Source organism: Aptenodytes patagonicus, chromosome 7, assembly GCF_965638725.1.
Source record: "Aptenodytes patagonicus chromosome 7, bAptPat1.pri.cur, whole genome shotgun sequence".
Lineage (NCBI taxonomy): Eukaryota > Metazoa > Chordata > Aves > Sphenisciformes > Spheniscidae > Aptenodytes > Aptenodytes patagonicus.
In genome coordinates, this window is record NC_134955.1 from 43,619,674 (window position 1) to 43,636,967 (window position 17,294).

Below are 17,294 nucleotides of genomic sequence, written 5' to 3' on the forward strand. Positions count from 1 at the left end.
TCTTCAATTGGACTACAAAGGCATTTCATTAGTGACCAATTAGTCACCAATAATTAACAATGATGATGATGATGATGATGACAATAATAATAATATGTGTCATTTACTTGAGCATTTTTGCCTTCAGGCTACTCAGTGCTTTATTGATCATAATTAACCCTCACTAATGGGGAAACCAAGGCACTCAAACCCAGCAGTGACTCACCCTAGGTGTCACTGCAAGCAAGGAGTGGAGACCAGGGAGTAAAAGCTTGCAGAGTTTGCAGCCTCTTTCAGCAGACAGAATTGCTTCCTCAGTGAGACTTTGCCTTTCATGAAATACTCAAGAACTCCACTGTTTTTAAAACAATGCTATACCCTAACAAAATAACTCGTCGTAACAAAATTGTGCAAGAAAGAGTTAATGAGACAAATCTCTGTTAAAAATTCTATGGGAAAAATAACTTGAAAATGAGACTTACTGAGTATACATATATTTTTCAATTTTTTTTTTTGCGTTTTCTAAACGAGGTAAATTGATTACAACACTCTTAGCATCCATCAGTCATTTATTTTTAGTGAGTTCAAGGATTGCACCTGAAAAATAGCTTAGAGGGGATGTATAAATTCTAAATTATGTGTATATGTATTTTTTCTATTCCCTAGTGGAATCTACAAGCCCCAGTTTACTAACCACTGACAACACTCTAGAGCGCTCTTTTTTCATCCGAATGAAATCTACACTGACCAAGCGAGGAGTGCACATCAAATCGTCAGGATACAAGGTAAGGGTTGCACTGTAGCATGAAATATTGACATCTTTAAATTATGTTCATCCGTGTTCCAGGGACACATTAATAGACAGAGAAAGGAGCTATTTCACATTTGCATATGTTTCATTCCTTATGTTAAAGAACCATTAATACAGTATTTCCAGCCTGAGGTTTGGCTTTGGTACTACACCTCCATTAAATTGATCGTTATTACAATAAACACTGATGAGAACAGCATGATAGCCTTCAAAAGAGCAACACTTTCGGAGTAAAGGTATATTTTACCAAAGAAGGTGAGTCACAGTAACATCACTTTTCCATAGTGGAAAATTACTGCTCATTTTGTTAGACTGTTAGTTGTCTTTGGGTTATGTGTTTCCCAGAGAGGTAGGATTTCTTCATGCAGACAGTATGCCAGAGCTATTTAATTTCACTGCCGTTCTGGCTGAAGGAAACAACAAGCCACAACGAGTACTTTTCCACCATTTTTCTTTCATTGTCTGTCTGAGGGGCATCTGCTGCTGGGGATCATATTTGCTGGATTTCAGACTCTTTTAAGATATGAAAGTCTCTTGTTCCTTATCAGCAGTAATCTCATTTTTCTTCAGTCATATATCGCTCATAGTGCCTGTAGCTATCAGTGGCTTTGCAGTATACTAAAACTAGAAGGAATAGCACATTTTTAACATTGTCAACTTGTGGAATGAAATATGTCATCCATTAAGTATTATACAAGATAAAAGAGCGGTGCAAGAAAGTAAGTCTGAGAATGTGTGTGTATTTAAAGAAGTTGCTTGTCAATGTTCATTTAAAAACTTTCAAAAGCATTTTTTTCAGTTTTCAGAGGAAGATTTAGAGCAGCTTTGTAGTAAAATTCCCCAATTCACTTATCCCCCAAATTCTCTGTGAATATAACATTGCAGTAGTCTACCTGAGCAGTAAAAAACTGGTAGAAATGTCTTCTTTGCAAGCAAATGACTGGGAGTCCTTCTGTTGGATAGTTTCTGGGACAAGATGATTACAGCAGTTGCTAATGGAAGTTTAGGTCCAAATCAGTGGTTTCTTAAGGCACCAGAAGTTTTGATCTGTGTACTGCTTAATTGTCAAGACCTGAAAGAATGCACTCAGTACTTGTTCACGCTGACCGGTTGACAAGTTTCAGAAGGTATCAAGACCAGGAAGTACACTGGCAGTCTCAGGAGGAGGAAGGCAAATGAATGAATGAATGAATGGGCAGGTCATTGAAGTTATACTCATTTTCATGATCAGGCATGATCCCTCCAGGCTAGGCCAAAGTTAGGTTGGCAGAGCACTTGCTTTGCTGGATATTTTCGCTGCAAAAGTAATGGGAAAAGAGAGACAATTTGTCTGTGGATTTTGTAGTCTGACATTTTTTGCCAGACGTAGGTGAGAACAAAAGGAAGACATGTGAGTGACTTTGTCGTTCTCTCTTCTTGGACTCCTGACAATCTAATGTTAGTCCAGCACCAGAATAGGACATATCTAGAATGGGCTGGCTTCACAAGGTGGGTTTTTTACTCGTTACAATACAGGTTTTGAAATTCACAGTAGACCCTTTACTCAAAAGAAAGACATAGTGATGTCTATCATATAAATACGATTTCATTTCTCTTTTAGACCTGCTGATGCCTCATGGAAACATTGAAAACCATAACTGAGATGTCACAGATAGAGCAGAATGAATTTTGAAAGATCAGATATAATTTTTTAGCCAGCTCTTCCTATACACAAAGAATGGTTAAAAAGAAAAAGTATGATGGTCAACAAAACTGTCTGTAAATAAAACATTTGCTTTTTTCCAAATTTTTCCATGAGGCATCAGCAAGTAAACAGTGTGCCAGTCCTAGGCATATGTAAATATAGAGGCGTAGTTCTTCTGCTTTTTGATGTTTTCGAGGATTTTGTAACTGACAGTGTTTGACTGAATTCAGCTGTGTCCAGCCATATGAATTGTACTTCGACAGTTTTTCAAAAGCATGGTTATTGGCACTCTGTGTTCTATGGAAGGATAATTATCCACAGCCTCAGTGAGCCCCAGAAAAATTGTGTATTCATTTTAGAAGAGCTGGATCACGTGAATGTCTTTTTAACCGAGTGTTAAGAACTGCTTTGTTTAAACATCATTCTCAGTTGGTGTATTAGACAAGGATAATAAAACTCAACTGCTATAGTGAATGTCATTCACACTTTTAGGAATGTTACCAATTTATTCATTGATTTCTAAAAGTCCAGTGCCAGAACAAACTTAAGGCTTCTTGAATTTGTTCAGGTATATATTTTATTAAAATTAAGAAAGATTCATGAGCCTTATGGATGTACAGCTATAAGAAATTATCAAAGGGAAGAATAGTTACATAATATTGACAAAGCTCATGAGAATAGCTGGCTAAGTTCTGCATCAGAGGTCCCTGGAAGACCTCCAGCACTTACTCAGGAAACACTATGCCAGCTGGGGTCATGTGCAGCAGAGTTCCTGCGGGAAATCCTGGTGGAGCAGGCTGACTCAGGAGCTGCTGTCTCACACCTTCAGAATACAACAGAGCACTGAATTTTCCCTCTGCAAAAAGCAAGGACTCCTGACTAACAGCTTCCCTTGAGCTCTTGTGTCATTGTGGGTGGGTAACCCTCCTGAATCAGCATACAAACATTCATCAGGAGCAGTGTGCTGGGAACTCCGTACCCTATGTGAGTCAGGTTTTAGCTCTGTCAAAGGTACTCAGCCCCCCATGGATTCAACCCTCCAGCAGTGACAAAATTTTTCATCTTTGTGAAGTGGTTGTGTCTTTTTCGAAACTCTTACTGAGCTCAGAACCACATCTCCATATATTCCCTGCTTTGCGGACTGCTGATGAATGGTTTCTTTAGATAGCAAATGATCGAGGTGGTCCACAAGATGCTTAGCCAATTTTCAGAATGAGTGATCCCTGCCTCAGGAAAATCACATAAAATTGAAAGTCAGAGAATGAGATTGATTAATCATTTGGGTTGATCTAGTCAGGACTAATTTTCTGTCAAAAGAAATGTTGGAACAAAACCCGTGCTGGTAGACTTACACATATGTATACCTCAAAGAGACCCTGTTCCAGACCATTCTGACATGAGATGAACTGTGTTTACAGTCCCTTCCTGGGCTGATTTAATTAGTCCTGAATTATACCTAAAGATGGAGGTAATGGCCTTTTTTCCATGAATGATATTACCTTAAAAGTCTGAAATGGGAAGGTGGTTACATGATTAATCCTACCTCTCTCCTTCCCTTTCATTGTTTCCCAGCTCCCTCCTTGAATCTGATTTTCCCTATTCATAATTTTCTTAGGCTCAGAGCTTGTAGGAAAAGAGTGTACATACAGTGCTAGGGAACTATTCTGTTTTCAGTGAGTAAATCTACAATCTTAAAAAAAAAAAGTCAAATAAAATGTAGTTAGCTGATAAAAAACATTGAAAACAAATAAAAAGAAAAAAATTATAATTCCATTCACTGAAAAACTCAGAATGTATTACTATTACAGCTGTTGTCTAAGACACATGATGCAGACACTTACTGTTTCTTCTGCTGAAAATGTATCACATCTTCCTTTTTTCATTTTTCTTTCACCAATAAAAGATAGTTTTGTATTTCATTTGGATTTTTGTTGTCTCCATTTTATCTCCCTTTCCATATGTTTTCCTTCATTTGAGGGTCACAATTCTGTCCACTTAACAGTTATCCCACTTTCAATGTTTCTGTTGTCCTACTTTTTCAGACACGTCAAAGCGAATTTTAATTGAAAACTACTTTGTTCAAGTCCAGTGATACATTTCCTACTACCCTGTAGTATCCTATTATTGTTTTGTCACGTTTACTTTCATGTCAGATTGTGCTAGGATTTTCTTTGTTCAAACCTTTAGGGCCTGATACTGGTCTCTTGAACAAAGCATAATTAATGGGATAAAGAAGTAGTCAAAGCATTGAACATCATCAGAGCCAGTAGTTGCCAGTAGTCTCCAGTTCTTCAGCTCATCAGATGTGTTAGTATATATCCATACGTATTCCTCTACTGTTTTATGGAGTAGCCCTCTCATGATAAGCTATTACAGAGGTGGATAAGCAAACATGAGGAGATTCCCTTGTACTTTTACTGTCACTGTGGCAATCTCTGAATTTGGTATAGCCAACATCTATTGCCTCTCCATCTCCCAAGAAGCTGGCAATCAACCTTCTTGGCAATCCATCAGCAGAGTCAAGGGCATCTTAAAAATCCTTCAGGCTGTACCTTCCTACTTGGAGTGGTACTTTCTATCTGCTGTGCTACCTAGATGCCTGCTTTGGCTCATTCAGCGTCAACAAGAAACAGTCTCCATGTTATTAAAATATCAAAGTCATTGAGGTCACAAGGCAATGAGTCTACTGCAGGCTCTTCAGTGACTGGAAGTAAATATAGCAGCTATCATGTGCTGAGCAAAATCTTACTTACAACCTTAGACTTCTGAGCCTGTATTCTTGAGAAAAGAAATATTTGCTAGGTTACTCAGCTACTTCTGCCTTGAAGTGAGGCCTTGGTGTCTTTGAAAAGTGCCTTGGGATTATGGAAAAGCACATACATAGTCTTTGGAGGTGAATGAAATGGACTTTGTTTCAGCTATTTGTATATGACTTTCAGGAGTTCTAAAGTCCTTTAATATGGCACAGAAGTGTTAGCACTGGACACAAGTGTAAGACCTGCATTGCTGCTTTACTGAATCACAGCTCTTATCAATGCCAGGAGCAGGTATTTACACCTGTTTTTCTCTCTGGTGTTCTTCACGTGCAAAAGAATTGTGGAAAGTAAGCATGCTTAAACAAACTGACCAAATTGCAATGAAGGGAGCAAAGTTAACTTCATTATTTATTAAATCACAGAGAACTGTTAAACCTAACGACATAATCTGAAGTACCAGTGGACATACTGCATAAAAATAAGTAAATTGCTATATAAAAAAATTGGTTTAGCAAGTTTAGTTTAGAAATTTTGATGTTTTGTTGCACAGCTAATATCTGCATTTCAGTAATGGAGGATTCAAATTTGGTTAGCTATGCCTCACACATCAGTTGCTGTATATCAAAATATTTTAAATAATATTTAAAACTCCATATAAGTGTTTTCACAAATCAGTCTTTGTAGTATACATTAATTCATCCTTTTGTTTTGTGCAATGGTATCTTTCTACCAACTTGTTTAAACATTTTCTGAGACTGTGCTCTTAGATTTTGCATTTAAAAGCATAGTTAGAATTCTTTGAATGACAATTTTGAAGATGGAAATCCAAATTTCTTGTTGAAATTTTATGTCCGTCACAGTTCTATTATCAGCCTTTTTCACACTATTCCTGCCTTTATTCACAATTTAAAATTAATATTTTTTTATTATTTCTTTTTTTAGAAGAACTTGAAGAGTTGGGCAAGATTTGTAAATCTCAGTTGTGCACTTGAAGTAAGTGCAGTTTTTGGCAGAATTTAGATTTGTTAATCCAAGAGGGCAAGAGAGCCAAAAACTCTGTTAAAGAAAGTTATGCCATTGCACCTGCCTTGTGATACCGTTCTCTTGATTCAATCCAAAATTGAAATGATTGTTTCCCATCTAAGTGAAAGATTCACCTGGAATTCCAAAATAATTTTAAGGACCCAATATATCATGGGCTTGTTAAGAACACAGCAGAAGTCCACCTTCCATTTCAGGGGAATAGGAAGGAAGAAGAAAGAGAAGGCAGCTGGTTTTGCATAATAGTCTAATTATTAGTTCATTTCTCAGATGTGGGCTATGTTAGAGTCAGATTTAATTCCCTCCTCAGCCTGAGGGAATTCACATATCCCACTTTCCAGCTTGGCCTAAATTCTTTTCTCCTCTTCTAATATTTTCCCCCGTTGAAATCTTTTCTGTCAAGCATTTTACTCTGTCCCAGAAAGGTATCCTGACCTTTCTCTGTAGGAAGAAAGCAAGCTGCAGAATTTAGTATTTCATCACATGGCTACTGCCACACCTCCTTAATTGAGTGAAGAAGGAATAAGAAACCAACATCAGGAAGCATTATGTGAAGAGTTTTCTAAATGTCAGCACATGCATTCCCCAGACTTTTCAGCACTGGGAAGACTTAAAGGTAATTTGTCAGAGAGAAAGAACTGATCGAGAATTCACCCATGTAAATCGATGACCTTTTAGTCAAAAGGAAGTCTCTTAGCTAGTAAAGATGCAGCATTACTTATAAAAGAACAAAATACTAATAGGCCAATCTGAGTCTTATGAAGTATATACTTGTAGATATAAAGATACGGTTCAAGAAAAGATGGTCTGCAACAGGATTAAGAAGACTAGAGTTCATTTTATGCCTTGCTATAGAGCTGTGAGATTCTATTAGGAGAGCTGTCTGGAAAAGCTTGGTTCACACTCAGCATCTAAATACATTAACCAATTTTTTAAAAGTGTTCAGCAGCTACTAACTCCACCTTCTCAAAAAACATTTTCAGGGCTGAGCATCTTTTAAACGTGATTTATAGCACTGTTCTACATCTGGAGACGTGTATGTATGTTAGGCCGTCATTATTGCAGTAGCACTAATGAAACTAACCAGTTAGTATTATATAAAATGCCTTTTTAATAGCAGTCTTCTTTAAAAGAAAGATTCAAGCTTTGATCAGTCCTCACAATGACTGCAGCTGTAGTATTCCTGATACCTGTATCAGGATGTGTTTCTCCTCAAATATTGTCTTAAATGTTCATATGGCTTCAGAGTTGTGATTTTGTTGCAGTGTGTTCCAAACTGTCTAAATGGGAGATCATAAACTGGATTCTGAAAGGGAAGAAAACATAAAATTGAGCAAACAGATTACGTTCTGGGAGATGTTCTATTTCCATAAATTCTGTTATTGAAGAATAAGTGATATAAAAAGATAATATTATCACCAAATTAGCAGCAATTGCCTTTGATTCTGATCTTTAGGCAGTATAATTCCAAAGCTAACTTTCTTAAAAGTCAGTGGATATAACAGTGAAAGAAAACTGTGAGATCGAGATTTACTCTGATACATAATAAAATATTCAAAATGGACAGAGATCAGCTCCAAGCCAAATCTGGTATTCTTTCAAGAACCAAGTTTTATTGGGTCATAGAGATACAAAATGTTTGTTGCACTTTCAAAAGCAGCACTAATTATCTAGATGTGTGAACTAATAGCACAGTGTGAGACCCACTGCAGTGTTAATAAACAGAGACCAGCGAGTGGGATGAGAACAGTGAGATCTCACCAGAGTGGGAACCAGAAAATACCTCCTATTACATGCTGGGAGAAAGGTATCATGCTCCCAGGTGGGAATGCCTACTGAAAAAGAGAGGTCTTCAGTCCACAGAGTTTTCTTAAGTTATCCACCAATGTTGTCTGCCACTGCTTATTGTTAATGATTGGGAATATGCCTTATGTAGGAGCAAAGAAAACCACACAGTGCTCTGTGAAGAATCACCAGCCAGAATTTGCTCTAGGACAGACAGATGCTACTGCCAACATTGCCGCTCCACTTGGCTGTTTTGTAACTGCTGCCAGCGGGTATTTTGGCCCACCTCCTTTTCATAATGTAAACATTGTATTAGGTGTGCAAATGCAGACATTAATAGCTTTTTTAATTATCTCTACCACTTCCAACAGTTCAAAGTTTTTGTCCATTCTATCTATAGATAGTATAATCCATTCTATTCTATCCTGCAGATACTTCCAGAAGCAGTATCATCTTTCCACTGGCAAAACTTTATTGAGGGTGAAACAGTCGATGAAATTCAGAACTAAGATGAAACTGAATGGAGGGGTCTTAAACTTGCGTTTTATGATTTTTGCGTTTAAGAAAATCTGTTTCTCATTGTGTTTCTCATTGTTGCACATTGTCTTGATCTGGTAACATGAGATCAATAGCTGTTGAATAGAAAATATGTCTTGAATTGATAGTCATAAGGGTATAATCCTGACATCTTATGCAAACACATATGTGTATTTAGCTTTTGTAGAACTGTGATGTGTCAACTAGAGAGAGAAGTCAATATTTTTGCAAGAGAGTATTTTTCACTGTTGCCTCTGCAAGTAAATATTTTCTTGAAGAATTGCATGAAAATTCTAAACAAAAATATCTTCTAGGAATAAAGTTGTTCCACAAATGTAGAACCTGCACTCAGACATTATTTTAATTACACTGTGATCTGTCACAGGCAGATGTATTAGTGGGCAAGCAGAAGTTCCTTGTGGATGTATCATTCATGTGTAAGCAACACAGACACCAAGAAAAAGCATAGTTGTTGCATGCAAGGAGGTAAAGCTGGGGGTTACCTGTGGAGAGCCTGTCTCCACACTCACTCCATAAAGGAAAACCCACCATGCATGTTCCCTTGAACAGCTAAGGTTGTACAGCACATTTTACATACCAGCTACACAAGTTGGGTCTCATTAACAAATTTTTACAATCACATGTTCTTTGAAATTTAAAAACAGTAGAGAAAATCTTTTACAAACAGCTGGAAATATTTTAAAAGCTATTTAAATATTGTCATTATGAATTACTTCCCTGTAATTTTTCCTTCATCATTAATTCTTGTATTCAATACATGCTGAAATGTTAGCTGCCCACAGTTCATAAGGATCAGGCTGTTCCTTTGTCCTGGTAAAGCTGAATCCTTTTAAAAGTTCCTTTTTTTTCCTGCTCCCTACTTTTCATATCTTCTTAGTGATATAATAACTGCATTAATTTATTTGCATTGTGCAACAATGAGATAAACACTGAATTATGATTTCACCTCATCATGAACTTGGAAAAGCATCTTTACTTCTCATTTATTTTTCAACCCATAATTCCCACGTGGTTTTTAAAGTTTCTTTTACTTTTTGTGCAGGTTCTTACCTGTGCAAAGCATTATGTTTTATTGGCTTTTTCCTGTTGCTTATAATGTCATTTATATTAATGAATGTATTTTTGCAACCCTCCTCTGAGGCTGGAAAGTGCTGACATACCAAGAGATCAAGTAACTTGCCAAAGATAACAATGGCTGTTTGTGTCAGAGCCAACTGTGATTACATGCTGTACTTCATCCTCAGCCTTTCTTCCTAGAGCATGAATATTGTCAAATCATCTCTGTGTTCCAGCACATCACACTTCATTTTCTCAGGCTGGTACTTCCTTTCTTTTGATGGTTGCCCTGAATAGGCAAAATGAGATGCCAAATAAAAAAAGTACTCAGATCAGATAGTGTGAAGTTTAGCAGAACTTTCACAGAAAACCCAGGAAAAGGTGAACTCCTGCTCTCAACTGGGCTACGACTGGCTGTAGAACAGCTACTCCAAAATCCTTTTCCTCGACAAGAAAAAGAAGCAAGGTACCAGCAGAAAAACACATTTTCCTGCCCTTTGGATTAGCCCAGGGGACCTCCCTCAGGCTGTTGTTCCTGCCACCTTGTTGTGGGAGAGGAGCGGGGCTGGTGGCATCCACCTTCTGGGCCGGCAGCTGGCTTGGCTCCTTGCAAACTTTGCCTTTCTTATTTCAAAACAAACAAATTTTATATACAGACTTTTTTTTTTCAATTTGATTAATATTTTTTTATATTCACCGTAGACTTCTCCACCCTAAAGACCTCCAAGCTTTATCAACTAGTGTGAAGCAATACATGTAATAGTAGGAAATCATTATGCGCTGTAGCTCTTTATATTTGGACCAAAGTGAAAATATTAGCAAATCAAAATGCCCCATTCACTCATGCAGATAGCACCAACGTGCAGCTGCTCTTCACTGACTTTCTACATGAATAGGCAGTTGCATAAGGTTCAAGGCCCATCATTTACTCAAAACCAAATTTTTTAGTATAATTTGCTGTCATATGAAGCAAGGTTTCTCTGTACCTGCTCATTTGACAGAATGGGAGAACAAAGGCACAGAGCATTTCTGTGATGTGTCCATCACCAGTATGCCATACATGAAGCCAGTAGTCAAACAAGGGCCATCGCATGAGGCTTTCGTTCCCTGTAGCTGTTGACTTAATCTGGTGCAATGACTTCTGGATAGTGATCTGAACACTGATTTGCTGTTTTTACCTTCTAAGAACAGAAAATTGATCATGAGTGTTTCAGGCTATGTTCCCCAGAAAGAGTTCCTATAGCATAAATGTCCTTTTTCTCTATTGTCCAGAGTGCATACACACAACTATATAACCAAATAAGCTATTATGCTTCTGTTTCTAAATGTTTAAGCATGCCTCTTGATTTGTCTGTTTAAAGTACTGATACTAGCTGAAGAATGGCATTTGGTTGAGCCCATCTGCTTTACCCTATGGAGAAGGCAGGATATAGATGTTTGGTGGGAAGAGTTTCAGTTTCTCCTTTTTACAGCATCATTAGGAAGTCGTCGTTCTAATAATAATAATTCCCATTTGACATCATGGAGGTAAAAAGAAATCACTGCTGACATCAAAAATGAGGTGATATTTCAGCAGTATTATTTCACTGAAGATAAAATTGAAGTCTTTATTACTCCCTGTGCTTTTAAAGAAAGCTGAGCAAGGCTTATACTGACCCTGGAGCTTATATACCTTAATGCATCTATAACCAGTATGAAATAAGAAATTTTAATTGTTACTGCTATATTTTTTGGCTGTCCCTCCTTAGAACCAAGAATTTTGTGCCTACTTAAAGGAAAATAATCAGTATCTGAGAATAAGCTTGGGAGAGTACAATTATCTTGATTTTCTTCATTATTTAAAATTCATGCAAAAGACCCCAAACAAATGAAAACACTAAGTGTATTACAAGAAGTGGTAATTTTCTTACAAACTTCATATTGGAGCCTTTACTGGGTATCCATACAGATCGTGTAAAGAGGTCTGAGCTCTGAAGAGGTTACCCTGAAGAGGGTTACAAGTTTTATTTCACTTTTTATGGATAGGTATTTTATTCTCTCTGAACTTCTTGTGCGCATTGCTGTGTGAATTGCTTGCCATTAAAAGGACACAGCCAAGGTCTGTTTCATCAGTTGTAAACAATATGTTTTCCTCTTTTGTTTGTGATAGCACATTAGAAGCTCCCATTCCCTTTTCCTTTGTACAGACTTATTCAGCTATAATTCTAGTCTTTGTATATTTTTCTATCCTAAACCAAACAATATAGCACATCAGTGACTCTATCCAAATATACTTGGAAAAGAGTGTATCTGCCTAAGTTTGGCAGTATTTCCTAAATTTGAGATCTATTCTTGGTCTACTGCTGTTCTATTTTTTTTTTTTTAATTTAGGGGACATACGAAGAGTAATATAGACTGAAAATGAACTGCTGTCAGTTCTTGCGATCCTTCACATTGTTGTATTGTTATAAAGACTATGTTGGTTAGGTAAGTCCACCACTAGACCTAGCACTGTGTTTAAGAGATACCTAAATGCAGAGCCCTGTTTTAATTAGCTCACAGGGCGCCACTGACCCCAGTCTGGCTCTCCCACAGTCACATGCCCAGGGTTAGGAACGGGGCGGTGGACACAGTTTTTCCCGAGGAAGCAAGGAGCTGATTCAGAGTACACAAACATGCAATATGGGTTGTTTTCAGTCACTTTATAGTCATATGCATTCATAAATTTTGATATGGTTGTAAGATGCAGACTTTGATGGTACAAAACTCACAGAAGAGCTTTAGATCACTGGAGCAACCACAGACGAAGTTTATGTTGACAATTTATCAGCTCTTCTCCGTCAAGGAAAATTGTTTTTTAGTGCCTGCCTATTAGCAATCACATGCATATTATGAAATTGAATTTTGGGGAGGACAGCCTGCCATCTGTCTTTTCTGTATTTTTTTCACAATGCATCATGCTAACGTTAAAACTTTCTGTGCTTCAAAATGGTGTAAAATATGAGATGTCTATAATAGAGACACTTGGAAAGAAAAATAGACTCGGTAGAAATGTAGATCTTTATAAACTTTATAAACAGGCAACTACTGATGCTATGCTTTATGTTTTAGCTTCAGGTGCCCTCCACATTTTCCACACACCATAGTGCCCACCATGTGCTCTTACTCTAGATTTCAGGGTTGCTAAACTGATAACTAATTAATATATATCTCAAGGAGTGTGAGAATGCTTTCTTCATAAACTCTTTTTGGTTCGGGGGGGGAGCGGTTTGTGAAATGGAACTGCAAATGCCTGATGTGGAGAATGAAAAAGATGTGTTCAGTTTCTTTTCTATGTTCTGATATGCTAAGATTTTTATCAATAATATTGTTTTCCTGTAAAAATATCTGCCTCAGAGAAAATCTGCTGTGTAGCTGTCAGGATTACACCTCTCGGAATATGCCTGTGATGATTCCGTTAAATTGATAAAAACAGAACACTCTGCTATGTAGAAGGATTGCTGAAAAGAATATTCCGAGGCCCTTTCATGTGTAACAGCACTTGTATGGCAGTACGTTTATTGTGCTATAAATTCCATCACTGATTTCGGCCATTTCAAATTGATTCTGCAGTAACTGTAAGTAATGAACCTTACAGACAGAGCCAAGGAAAAAAAAAAAAACAAGCCAATAAACTTGTGGCTGTAGGAATACAAATTGTAGAGTTCATTTAGCCTCAGTTTTTATCAGATCATGAAGCCAATACCCCACAAAGCCAAAAAAATATATCCAACAAAATGTACAGTGCCATAACCCTGGCTTGCTTTAAATTTAGCAGCTAAACCAGTCAATTATTCGAAGCACATGTTTGTACGAAGTGTCCTGTGGATTTCACATGAGATTTCAGGAAGGTGCTCAGCACAAGTGGATGACAAAACAGGAGAAATTATAATGGAAGTGACTTAAACATGCTAGTGAGCCAAATCCTGAGCTGTTTTACATGGTCTAAGCAATACCAGGCATCACTGGATTTCACAGGGGTGTAGATCGATGTGCAGTGGGCTTCTAATGACTCACCAGGCCAAAATATATAAAAGTCTCCAAAATTTACATATGTTCCTAGCCTATTTATTTCCCTTTCTTTACTTAAAAGTTCTACCAAGTTAACAAGAATGATGTGATATCTTTTCTCCAGTAATCTTTAACGATCCCATAGGTTTTAACAGAGAATTTATGTGCTTGCTAAAGATTTCCATAGGATGGTTTTAAAACCCATCACAAAGATACTGTTCTAAGGCTTTTCACATTAGTTTTGTAGATTTCTATTACATTCTATAGGAACCCACTGATCTTGATTTGATATATATTGTATACATTTCTCCCAATCTTATCAGTGGATGCCAAGATCATTTAGACTCTTATTTTGCAAATAAACCATGGATCTAGTCTCACTAAATCAGTGGGCTGGTCATGTGATTAAAGCATATATGAATGTACATATATGTTCTACCCTTAGTTGTTACACAAAGAGCTAACTTCAGATTTTAACTCAAATGCTGGAAAGACTAAAGTTTTCTTCTACATAGTTTTCCCAACATTACGGGAGAGAGAAACAAGGCCACGTTTTATTCCCTGTGCAAAAATGAATAAATGTCTGGGTTGGGTTCCTACAAGCCCTGCGGCTCTTCCATGCATCACAGCTTGCACACTCATGCATCTTACAGTCTGCATTGACTGCTGAATTCATTCTGTGTGTCTTCTTGTACCTAACTCTGCAGATTTATCTGAACCTCTGTATTGTCTGTTAGAGATATTAAATCCTCATTTTGAGATCAAAATGCTTAGGTCCATTCTAGCCTTATATAGGCCGCAGAGAAACTCATTGTCTAAGGCATATTCCTTGCCTCTCTCTCTAAAAAAGTCTATTTTGTCAATTTGTCCAGTTTACAGCAGCAGCCTGAGTGACACACAGAGGAAAAAGACACAGAGACTGAGGCTTTCAGTTAAACACCAAATAAGGTGAAAGTCATAATAAAATAATGAGAGTTGGAAACACTACTTTTTCTCTCTCGCTGCTGTTTTGTGTTGCAATGAGGAACACAGCGAGTGAGTCTGAAGCCTTGTGAATAGCCCCTGGTAACCAAGAGCAAAGAAACCTTGCTCATTATCTCTACTCCCCTTCTGAATAAACATTTCAGCCATCTTAAATGAGTGACATGAAGGGCAAATGAATGGCTCTCATTCCAGAGGAGAAGCACTTGACAGCTGAGCAACCTGAAGGTTGTTGTGAAGGTACAGATCTGGTGACCACTGGATGATGGGGCAAGCTTACCATTTATGTCAATAGGACCTGAGATGCATCTTACTCTTAAAGGAGAGATTCCCAGCCTTGCAGAGGATAAGTCCTAGGTGTTCAAACTGACTTTTGGTTAGGACTGCAGCGAGTGAAAGGCAGAGCTGTCCTAATTTTTTCTTGTTATTTTATTAAACTACATAGAAAAACTTAGTCAAGTATAGGGAAAGGTTCAGTCTGGATTGACAGATGGCATACAACGCCCCTACTGTATCTCATTTATAAATATGATTGATGTGGAGGTAATTTCTTGGTAACCTGTTTTTTAAAAAAAAAACCTATTCTAGGTGGTGGGTTAGTAAAAGAAAATTAATCTCTGCATGTTAAACTTGCCAACTTTTGAATTAATTGCACGAGTATAACAATCAATTCATAAATGTTAAGCAAACAACAGAAAATCAGTGAATTAAAAATTACTAAATTGATTCCAAGTGCAGATAAAGCAAGAGGCTGCCATAATTCTTCAGTGTAGATTCAAGAACACGAATCTTGATTCATCCGTTCTTGCTCACCATTTTTCCACATCTGGCATTTAAAACATGCTGGTTTATTATGATTTTTACAAATAAATTGCTATCTATTATATAGCTTGCTACATTAAGTGTATTATAGAAACAAATCATAAATAGTAGTCCATTTGTAGCTGTCAAGGAGAAGGTCAGAGCTTTGCAAAGACCATCCATCTCCAAGTGGAATACAAGTTTTTTCTTCAAAGAGAAATCACATACCTTGTTTGGGTGGACTTCAGCTAGTAATGACAGTACAGTTTCTTGAAATACCCACAAAAACCCTCCTCTCCAGAAAATTAATTTGATTTGGGGTCACAAATCTTTTGCAAAATTGGGGTGATTTGACATGAAACAGATCTCATCACTGAATATTTCTGGGCAAATTTGATTTGATTGAAAGTATATATTTATATTTTCACATTCTTCAGATGTTTCAGGAGAGCCTTAAGATGGCACTGGAGGCTTACAGCTCAGATGTCTATGGAAAGGAGATTGAGCCTGAGATGCAAACATTTATAACCTATTGCTATCACTGCCACTGAACAGACAGTTTGTATGTGTCTATTAATTTATCGGTATTATTTCATTGCATTTCACAGAATTGTGCAAAATAAGACTGTATACTCATTCTCATTTTTTGCAGAAAGTCATACAGATATTTGTTTCAGGAAGGACGTCTCCTAGTAGACATGTTCCTTTCATATATGTTAATTTACAGTGCTTAGTGTAAACAGTAGGCAACACCTTCCTTGTGTCTTAGCACAAGAGAGCTCATAACCTAGAACACTTCTACTGAACTTAAAATAAAAATAAAATTGGTAGACATCTGAGTAAATGCAATATGTCAAGGAAAAGTCAAAGACTTTTGCAAAGCTTTCTCAGGGAACTAGCAAACGTGTCTACAGGGGATTTCCATTTGATACAGAGTCGCTGCATTTCCAGCATGGGAACCCGCATGGTCCCTGACCAAAGGTCTGAAAGAAATTAAGCTGCCAGTGGAGCAGGAGGATCCTCTCATGGATAAGTAAGTGCTTTAAAAAGCAAAAGACAAGAATGGTCAGTTTTCTCAATTTAAGTGGTCACTGCTGCTTTTTCATAGAGATTGCAGTTCGTGGGGTCTTTGGTTCTCAATATATTTGTAAATTAAATGGAAACCAAGGTGAACAGGAAAGTTACAGTGCTTATTGGATTGTAAAAATGTAAGTCTAATGTGAACAGTAGCACAAGAACTTCATGATTCTGTGTGAAGGGGCGATAAAATAGCAGATAAAATTCAGTTCAGGTAAATGTAAAGTAATACACCTGGGAGAAAACAATCCTGGCTGTATATATTATACAATGAAGAGCTCTGAACCTCCCGTTACCGCTCAGAGAAGATACCTTGGAGTTGTAATGGACGGTTTATGAAAGGAACAGCTCAGTGCTCAGTAGTGGTCAGAAAGCAAACAGAGTGCTAAGAAATTATTAGGAAAGAAATGAAAAATGAAACGGAGAATGTCATTATACAGCTGTATAAATCAATGCTTTTCCTTTATCTTGAACACTTGTGCACTTGTTATTCCACCTCATCTCAAACTGAGGATAGTAGAACAGCAAAAAAATGACAACATTGATCAACAGTGTGGAACAGCTAAAATATACCTAGGAGATTCAGCTTGGAAGAAAGATGACTATGGAGGCACATGATAGAAAACATCAGTGTATAGAGAAGGTGAATGGGGCATAATTTTCTGCAGTATCTCAATATGTAGGGTGGGGAACAAAATTAAAGTAGTAAATGGCAAATTCAGAACAAGCAAAAGGA

The 17,294-nt window shown here is 37.3% G+C and overlaps 1 protein-coding gene across 5 annotated transcripts in view; it reads left to right on the plus strand.

Moving 5' to 3' along the window:
- NPAS3 (neuronal PAS domain protein 3) overlaps positions 1-17,294 on the plus strand; it is a 639,348-nt gene that overhangs the window by 577,680 nt on the left and 44,374 nt on the right. For all 5 annotated transcript variants that reach the window (XM_076345013.1, XM_076345010.1, XM_076345011.1 and 2 more), the window contains one exon: positions 646-764. In XM_076345013.1, the coding sequence (XP_076201128.1) occupies positions 646-764 (119 nt within the window). The remainder of the gene's footprint in view (positions 1-645; positions 765-17,294) is intronic.